We start from the raw sequence: 9,684 nt of genomic DNA on the forward strand, positions 1-9,684 counted from the left end.
GGCAAAAGTGAACATAGGGGCTGTGGATCACTTCTAAACCCCTACTGAGGTAGGCAGTTTGATTTCCAGAGATTCTTGACATCTGTGGCCTCTCTTAAAAGGAAAAAAAAAAAAAAAAAAAGGTGGGAGAAGAACAGAAGAACAGAACTATACAAATGCAGATGTGGAAATTTATGTTTCTTATTTCCATCCTACTACCAGTCTGGCACACTCCAGGCTGACTTACTCCTTTTTTTATGGGAATAAGTTTTCTGTGTCCTGTGATCCAGAATCCAGTCACATTAGGTCAGAGCTGACAGCAGCTGAGGAAGTTTGCATCGGAGGCACTGGAGGAAAGCAGCTGTCAAAGCAGCCTCGTGAAAGCTAACAACAGAGCAGAAAAGCAAGATGGAAAACATAAATGTCTGTTTTTTTACCTTCCAAAACAATGTAGAGATGAGATATCACACCAGTGGAGCATATCTGTGCACTGACAGATCAGTATTGCTGGAACAGCAAGTGCCAGTGCTGCCTGCTGGCACCAGGAGAGGATTAGGAACCCCCTCATCTTCCATTTTGCAGGAGAAGCTGGGGATGTACATACATGCATTCAGTCACCTGCTTCAGCCCTGTGTGGTTTCCTCTGGAACACTAAGTTAGTCTTGTAAACAAGAAGAGGCGTTGCAATGTGGATTGAAGAACACCAATAACCCAAATTTGCACTTTAACTGTGAGCCCATGCTTCTGTAGATTTAAGCCTTGAATCTAGGACAAATCTTGTTGTGATGTGGGTAGAATAAGCCCCAGTCTCTTATGGTAAAATGCTCAAAGCAGTAAATATTTACAATTAAGCCAGCCAGGATCCATTTCCTCTAATTAAAACATTTTTATCCTGGTGCTGTTTCATCCCTTACCACCAAATGAAAAATGTATTTAAGTCAGCACTGCTCCTGAAAGTGATCCCATTGAGCTGGAAGACTACAAATTCCCTGGACTGTAAAATCAATCAGAGATCATGTCCTGAGGGGCAACTGATGATACAAGCCCCATAGTGTGCCAGGGAGCAGTGAAGTTCCTAGGATAAAGACTGAAGTACCTACATGGGAGGAAAATGAAAGCAGGTCCATTTATTCTTGAACTTACCACTTGGCTTCCAAGTTCGAAGCTCCAGCAGGATTTTTTTGCCCCTAGCTTTAAAATTGTTGCTGCTTTAAAATATGTTCTTAGGGTTGGAATTGAACGTATTAAACTTCTTCATACAGCTCAGGAGCTTACAGCCTATCCTTGCACCTCTTCATGAATGAAGTCCTGCCAAGTCAGTAATTACAAGCAGGACAGAGAGACGTGGTGTTTTTTACAATTTCTTTTGATTGCTCATGTCCTACCTAATGTCTGCAGTGATGAAGAGCACCCTTAGCTGGCTGTATTACTCCACCAGACACCACCATATTATATAATGGGAAGCAAAAATAATACAATTTAAATACAGGATATTGCATAAGGAACAGCTAATGCTGCACGCCTCTGAATTTATGGTGCCTGATTTCCTGTAGCTTCCTCTGCTGTGGAGTTTACAGTGTTTACTAATGCAGCTCGGGCACACTGCAGCCTTCCTCTCTCTATGGGCACCAATTCTTTTCCAGCAGCTGCCTTTTGCCAAGGAAATTGCATAATGACAGTTCTGCAGCTTTGACAAAGGTGACTGAGGTTAGTCACACAGCTAAAACATAATTTTTGGAAGAGAAAAAGTGAACCAAACTCATTGACTCAGGAAATGAGTGTGCTGGTGTAATTTTTGTGTCCCCCCCAAAGGCGTTTATGTAGTTATTGTACCACTTTAAGTGGTATTTCCCAGCTACTTTCTAAAAAAAACCAGGAGGAAATTCCCATAGAAGTTGAAAATAATTTTTCTGTTAACTTCATCTGTTCATTTCATTGCAGCTAGGATTTCTACTCTGATTTCTGCCCTATGCTGTACAAACTGAAGATGAAGGACACTTGTAACTTGCCCTCCAACTCACACTGCAAGGTTTGTAAGGAGTTAACCAGATTGTGGCCACCAAGAAGTGACTGAGTGACAATATTTGAAAGTCAAGTGAACGAGCACATCAAAAGCACCCACCAAAAAGCAACTGAAGAGAACAAAGCTACTTAATACTTGGAAAGAGTAATATGACATGAACAAAAGACATGTAAAAGTGAAATACTTCAACCACAAGCTGAAAAAAATAGCCTGGCTAAGACAGGGAATGCAGGGTGAAGAGACAAAAATCATGGAGCCAGGGACTAGAAGGGAATGAGAAACGTTTTTTATATGGAGCTGGAGGAGAAGTCACCTACACTGGGACTGGCCCCAACTGACCAGAACTGAAATTGTGCATTAACCAGCATAGATCCTTCTTCTCCCTTCTGCCTTCCATGAGATGTGCTTGCTATTTGTTTGAAAGGCTTTTTTAAACCTCATTTTAAGGACTTAGGGTGGAGTTCCTAGTTTCCCACCATGTTTATCTTGCCAAGTACCATGCCAATGTAATTTTTACAGCAGATTCTAAGTGCTGGTACAATACACACTAGTGAGCTACAAGGGATATGGGTCACATGAGGGAAATAGCAGACAAAAATCATTCTACCTGCCAGACTTCTGGCTAAATTGAGGTACTTTTAAGAGCTCAGGGAACATGGGAGTAAAAAGAACAAGATATAACTGGGATGCAAAGCTGAGTTTTGGGCAGTCAAGAAAACAGTTGTTCAGTCATACAGAGAAGACTCAGGAGGAGTTAAGCAGCAATGTAGAGCACGAATGAAAAATCTGTGGCAGTCCAGTGCCATGCTAGTGCAACACCACAGAGGCACATTGAATAATGAGGTTGTGAGCCTCCAGTGCATTTGCTTACATTATTTAAAATCAAGTTTGCCCTCAAAACATATAGCCCCCTGTAGATGTAATGAAATCAGATTTCTTTCCCAATGCATTGAAATGTTACTTGTTACAGAAATCTAAACAGTTTACTTTTGACTCAACAGTTCATGTCATCCACTGCAAAATCTGTGTGTTTTGAACAATTTTTTTCTTCACAGTACAGAAAAAAAAGAGAGAAAACCTAGCTAAATGCCTATCATGAAAACCCAATTTTATTCCAAATTTAAACCTCTAAGTAAACTTACATTTTCACTCATTAATGAAGTTTAAGCATACTGTAAAGGCCAAACGTATTTCCATTTTGTTTCTCTAGAAACCAATAACTTGTATTTGAGGGCTGGCACAGACTTAATATACTAAAGAAACCTCACCTCTGAAACACAGATGTATAAAAGCTAGAAAAATTATTATTTCCTCAGTCAACACTTAATATCTTGCTTGGGAAACAAAGCAGATGATGACTTTCATACCACAGTTTGTATGCTTGCATAGTGTAGCACAAGGCAAAGGAAAGGAGAATTTGTAACAAATCAACGGAAACCTTTTGGCAATATTTCAATTGGTCACACATCTTTTAAAATGTATCTTCCAAAGCCGAAATGAGCCCGTTCAATCCGTTCCCTAATGAAGGAGTGACATCTTCTGTATTTTGAAGAAGACAAAGACTTATATGGAAGATGTAAGTGACAAAGATGTGTTGGTGAGTTATGCAAGTTATCTGAAACAAGGGCCAAAATTCCTTTTACTGAATCATCACACACTCTGCATAACACTTAGCTTCCTATAACCCTGTTCATATATACATCTCCCAGCCTTGCACAAAGGAGAAAGTAAAAGCTATTTTAGAAGTAATTTAGGAAGCTTAAAAACCAGCCACAGTGAAATTTATTAGCATCTTTTCTACGCCTCACTCCAACTGCCACTTTATTGAAAAGTGTTATTCTAGTAAAATCCTTAAAAGGAATGTCTCGAGGCTTTCAATGACTACAAAGGACACTTGTAAAGTTAGCTGTTCTCATTAGTATACAGGGGCTAGGGTTTGGGGAGGAGGAAGGGGGGGAGGGAAAGGAGATGCAAAATCGATGCATAATTATCAGTGGCAAAAAGTTCAAGTCAAACTCGCCAGCTTTTAGAATTCCAGCTGACCTCCACACATATATTTTTAACAATAATTAACTATTCAGGCTCCACCAGCTATGCCCAGCTTTTAGCTTATTTCCTCCAGCTTTTTTTAGTAATTAAACTACTCATCCCAGGGTTCAAATTCAGCATCTGCACAGCAAATACCTACTTCCCTGAGCATCTAAAGGACAAATACAAGAATAACTAGTTCTTCAGTTGTGGCTAGTGGTTATATTCTTTGTATTTGCTATTGAACATATTTTTCCTGTAGAAAGAAACAAGAAAATTGCAAATTAAAATTCATTTGAAGGATAACCTACACAGTACATCATTGTAGCAGAGAGTAAGAACTAATGGCAGATCTGAATCTTTTCCAAGTTGTGCAAAATGCCACAAAAGCAGCCCAAGTTATGAGAAAAAGGACTTCAGATGTTAGTAATTAAGGAGGTTCTAAAATTCACTGAACTTTTTTTTGCATTTTACATGCTTTGATATGGAAAAACCGCATTCAACTTATAAATTAGTCAAGATAAAGCTAATAATAACATCGCATACTGGTCCTAATGCAGGAGGAATTCAGTGAGACATCATAAAATGCTTCAGCATCAGTTTCTAGTAGCAGCTGTGGCAGAGAAAGAAATCTAAAATATTTTGTGGATTTAATGTATTCATAAAAGAACTAATCACACAAGTAAATGTAGCTGCTCAAATTGCTTTCTTGGACAAAGGCAAACATCTTCCATTTTCTTTCATGTGGGATTGCTACCTTCTTCAAAGGAGAAGCTTTTACCTCAAATTGAGTGGGGGTTGGGAGATTGTTAAGCTCCAGTCTGTCTGATGTGCTCAGTTCTCATCTTGAAGCTCAATGACTCTTAAAAACCCAGCATAGGATTTTACAAAGGAATCTATTCATAATAGGTATTCAAACTTAATGACCAACATCTAATTATCAAATTCACAGATTTAAAAAAAAATTATTACAGATTTAAAAAAATTATTTTGATTGCTGCCTAGACCTCTTCTCTTTGCTAGTCTTCCCCCCCCCCCATCCTCAGAGAAAGGGAAAAAAAAAAAAAAAATCAAAACAACCTGAACAAGTGACCAACACAAGCCATGTTCCTTCCCCAGTACAAAATATCTAATTTTTGTTTCGGTACGATTTGACTTATAAATTCCAACAGCCACATTCTCGGCTGCTCGAAGGGGCGTCTCACAGCTTACGAATGAACGCTGCTGGCAAACAAAGGGGCTCAGTTGCATCTCCGTGCATTAATAACCGGTGTCCCACTGCATCAGACTATGCGGATTGTTGTGGGGATTTTTTTTTTTTTTTTTTTTTGCTTGCAAAATGGAGATCTTACAACTGAAAGAAGACCAAGGGGGAACGTGCATACACAGTTTTGTTCTCAGGAACCAGAATTAATTTCCCCTTAACAATGAGACACAGACCCAAAAATAAAAACAAGACCACGTTTATTCAATACAGACAGGTTAATTAAGACAGTAAGTCCTGTAAATCAGGAACACATTTCAAACGCTCCGGTACGAAGTGCATATATTTAAAATCAACAGCTGCATCTTGTACTTGAGCCATTGAGTTTGTCGGGGAAGGGTGGATTCAGGGTTTTTCTTTTTGGTAGAAAAAACTTGTTTCGGCTACCTTATGTGAACAATGCATCTCAGGCTCCATTCACTCATTTGTTATTAAGTCCAGCTGCCCTCCAGCTTTGATATTCACATTTTTTAAAACTGCTTCATACAGTCACAACGAGAAATAATAACAATAAACGTTAAAATAACAACAAATAAACCCCCAACAAAAAACCAAACCAGCCCGGGAGGGGAAAGGAAACACCTCCCGCCGGGGTCAGCGAAGATTATTGCAAATGGCTCCCGGGAGACGGAGCAGCTCCGCGGCAGCGGGGGACCGGCGGCGGGGGGGTCCGCGGCCCCGGCCGTCCTGCCCCGGCGGGGGGAGGAGAAGGAGGAGCTCCCGGGGAAGGCAGAGGAGGGAGGGGGGCACAACAACAGCTCGGGGCGGGCGGTGTGCGCGGCCTCGCCGGCCGGGGCTCCACGGGGTCCGCGCCGCGGGTGACCTTGGGGCGGGGGCGCTCGAGCAGCTCCCGCCCGAACCGGCACCGGCCCGGGGGGCCCCGCCGCCGGGACACACTTACATCCTGGCGGAGCCCGCACCGCGCTCCCGCAGCCCGCCCGGAGGGGGCTCCGCCGCCGCCGCCAGCGGCCGCGCTCCTTCGCCCCGGTCACCGCCGCCGTTCGTCCCCGCCGGCTACTGCAGGGGCTGCACCGCCGCCGCCGCCTCGCCGTCTGCGCCGCCGCTCCCCGCCGAGGTGCTGCCGCTGGAGGCCGCGGATGCTGCCGCTGCCGCCGCCGCCGCCGCCAGTTGCAGCCGCCGGACGGCTTCTTTGATGAGGTTGCCGGAAAGGATGAGCTGCTGCAGGAGCCGGTGCGGGTCCTCCTCCTCCGCCGGCCCGTCGCCCGGCCCCGGCGGAGGCTGCTTCCTCCGGCGGGCGGCGCTCCGCAGCCAGCCCCGTCCGCACAGCTGCTTGGTCACCCGCTGCTGCCCGCTCCGGTCCGGCCGCGGAGGCTCAACATGTTGCGAGTGAGCTTGCGTCGGGGCCGGTCCCCGCGGCGCCAGCAGCCCGGCCCCGGCGCCGCTGCAGCACCGCGGCGAGTAGGGGGCGGCGCGGTCGCGGGCGCTGCCCGGCCCCAAGTGCTTGGGGGCGCGGGGCGGCGGCGCCCGCTGGGCGCTCAGTTGCAGCACCTCGCCCAGCTTGGCCACCAGCGCGTCCACCTCCTTAGAGCCCGCCTGTCCCACGGCGACCGGGCGCTCCAGCAGCAGGAAGCGCTCGCCCGGGCGGCACGGCATCTCTGCCGGGTCCCCGCCGTGCCGCAGCCGCCGCAGCGGGACCGGGGCCGCCGCCCGCCCGCCGCCCCGCGCGCGCGCGAGCACACGCGGCTCCGGCGCTGCGGTCGCGGCTGGAGCTCGGCCCGCTGGCGTTGGTTTGTAAACAATGGGTGACGCGCGCGCCCGGGCGCCTCCCACTGCGCCGGCCGGGGTGGGGGGGAGAAGGGGGGCGGCCCTCCGGATCAACCGCTCGCCGACCGCTCCCGGGGCCGGCACCCCGCGCGGGGAGGGCTCGGCCAACAGCGCGGGGGCGGCTTCCGCCACCGGGCGCCGCCGGCCGAGCGAGGCCGCCCCGCGACCACCGAACGCGCCGGTGCCGGTCCCGTCCCCTTCCCCCCCCGTCTGCGCGCCGCGTGGACCGGCCCGCTTTCAAACCCCGCACCTCGGGTCTCGGGGGCGGGGCCGCTGTGATTGGCAGGAGGGGGCGGGGCGCGCGGCGCGGCGGAGGGTCCCGCGCCGCCGCAGGACGGTCACTTGCAGGGGGCACGAGGGGCAGCGGGGAGCGCGAGCGGCGCCCGGTGACCGCCCGGCCGGTGCCGGTCCCGCCCCGCCGTTAACGGCCCGCGGGGCGCCGGTGCGGCCGCGCGCCGGTGCCCCGTGAGCGCCTGGCGGTTGCGCGCGTGCGGTTCTCCCGCGGCACCGCGCGCCCGGAGAGCGGAGCCGGCGCTTCCCAGCGGAGCGCGAGCGGCCCGCACCGGCCTCTGCGGAGCGGGTAATCCCCATCAGCCAGCGCCGTCTCCCGCAGGCTTCCGTGCCGGGATCGCGGCGCGCTCGTTCCGCATCGCCCGGCTCCGACCGCTTGGCTCGCGCTCGGCGAGCGTCTTTGCCCTGCTTGCTTTGCCCGCAGCCGGCAGCCGGCAGCGCACTGGTTTGGGGTTTAGCTCCTTGACGTAGAAATGCTTTCGGAGCCTGCCTTCGCATCACTAGAATTTGTACACGTGCAGCAACTCTGCAGGTGTTCCGTCGGGATTTCTCTCAGCCTGCGGTTTACTTCATCACTTACATCAAGGCTCTGTCCTGTCACTTCATGTCCCAGTCCCATTCCTTCCCCTGCTTCTGTCAATGCATCTTTCAAGCATGGGCTGAAATTTCTATCATGAGCCTTAAAAAAGGTTTTCTGGGTGTTGGAACTCTGGGAACGTAGTCCCGAACACGCTTATTCACGTGACAGGGCATGCGGTCGGTTCCGCTGGGAACAGCTTGTAAAGCGTAAGTTGCTCATACACATAACTGCTCTCACCACTGTGCCCTTGATTAATCAGTAAGCAGTTGGCAAAGGAGAGGCCATGTCCTTTGGTCTGTTTGTCCTCATGTCCTCCTGAGCTACTTCTACTTGCTGTACAGAGCAGGAGACCCTGTGCACAAATGCACGTGTTTGTGAGCATGCCTGCTGTCTGCACATGGTACTGGTCACTCCAGCTTAGGTGTCCAAGCCCTCTACTACATCCCCTGCCTGGATTTGTACCAGCTGGGCATAAATCATGTTACCTAATTGCATATTATTTATTCATGTGCATACTTAAGGTACCGAGACTTTCTTATTTTCAGCACCTTTTTGGTAACTGTCAGTTAAAACTCAGATCAAATTTTTCTACAGATGATGAAAAAGTGAGATTTTGTTGCCCCCTGCCCACCCCCAAATATTTTTAAGAAAACACTTTCACCTTTATTCCTTATTTTTGTGGTATCTATTCAAAAGCAATAGAAGCAGGCCTACACAGATGCAGTGGATGGATCTACTTCAACTCCGAGGGAGATCTATATTCAGATCACTTCTGAGTAGGTAATCTGGTATTCTATACAAGCAAAACTGCAATAAACCAGTACAGCTTATTCCAGCCTTTTCTTCTCCCACAAAAGCAAAATAAACTCTACCAGCAGAAGCTCAGTGCTGCTTGTGATTACCTCTACACCTGGGGCTTTCATGAGCCCGGGAATGATAATCGCAAATCGTGCTTCATTGCATCCCTGACCAACGGCAGTGCTGGGAAAAGCTTGCAGGATCAGTGCCACAGATAGGGAGCTCCGAGCGCAGTCGTTAGCAGAATCCTGATGTTCTCAGATCTTTTTAAATGCAAAATTTTAGTGATCAGTGGTTGACAATGGACTGAGTATCTGCTGAGGGTTTTAGGGCTAAACATCCTGCAGATGTTTACATTGAACAGGTTACCAGCTGAACAAAATGAGATTTGTGGACATTCAGGAGAAGGATGTTTCAGATTTTCCTCCTAGAGGAATTGGGAACCTCAGCCTTAGGTACTATCTGCTCTTTTCACTGGATGATGAGAGAAAAGCAAAAATGCTGAAGAAGATAGTATATCCTATATCTGTGGTTCTCCCTCAAAGATTTGTTTATGTGAGAAAACCGTACCAAAGAGGGCTCAATATGAATTTACATCATAATCATATCCGTGGAATGGATCTCTGTCAGCACCCAGAGACCTTTCTGGGACTTAACCCCAATCCATGCTAGGGGCAGATCCAAACTGTCTGCAGCCATTATCGGGTGTTTCTGGCAGAAACACCACAGCAGCTCCTGAACAGGTAGCTGTTTGCTAGTGCCTCTCCAAAGAAATGAGGACAACTTCAACAAATAAAGGGGCTGTCATAGGTGTCCCGGTGTGGAGTTAGTGAGCATAAGTGACAGGGTTGCCTGCCAGCTCAGCCCCAAAGAAGCTGAGGCCTCGTCAGTTGTAGCTATCAGGTAATTTGGCCAAGTCCTTAGTAAGCTGTAGCT

The 9,684-nt window shown here is 48.3% G+C and overlaps 1 protein-coding gene across 1 annotated transcript; it reads right to left on the reverse strand.

Annotated features, from left to right (window-relative positions):
- Positions 1–5,477: 5,477 nt before the first annotated feature.
- FRAT2 (FRAT regulator of WNT signaling pathway 2) lies at positions 5,478–7,008 on the reverse strand. Its single transcript, XM_059863872.1, has one exon. It carries the CDS (start codon positions 6,906–6,908, stop codon positions 6,309–6,311), a length of 600 nt encoding a protein of 199 aa, XP_059719855.1. The 5' UTR covers positions 6,909–7,008; the 3' UTR covers positions 5,478–6,308.
- Between the last annotated feature and the right edge of the window lie 2,676 nt (positions 7,009–9,684).

This window comes from Haemorhous mexicanus, chromosome 1 (assembly GCF_027477595.1).
Source record: "Haemorhous mexicanus isolate bHaeMex1 chromosome 1, bHaeMex1.pri, whole genome shotgun sequence".
Classification (NCBI taxonomy): domain Eukaryota; kingdom Metazoa; phylum Chordata; class Aves; order Passeriformes; family Fringillidae; genus Haemorhous; species Haemorhous mexicanus.

Coding starts and splice junctions, on each gene's coding strand:
- FRAT2 (XM_059863872.1), bottom strand. CDS start 6,908: ATGCCGTGCCGCCCGGGCGAGCGCTTCCTGCTGCTGGAGCGCCCGGTC.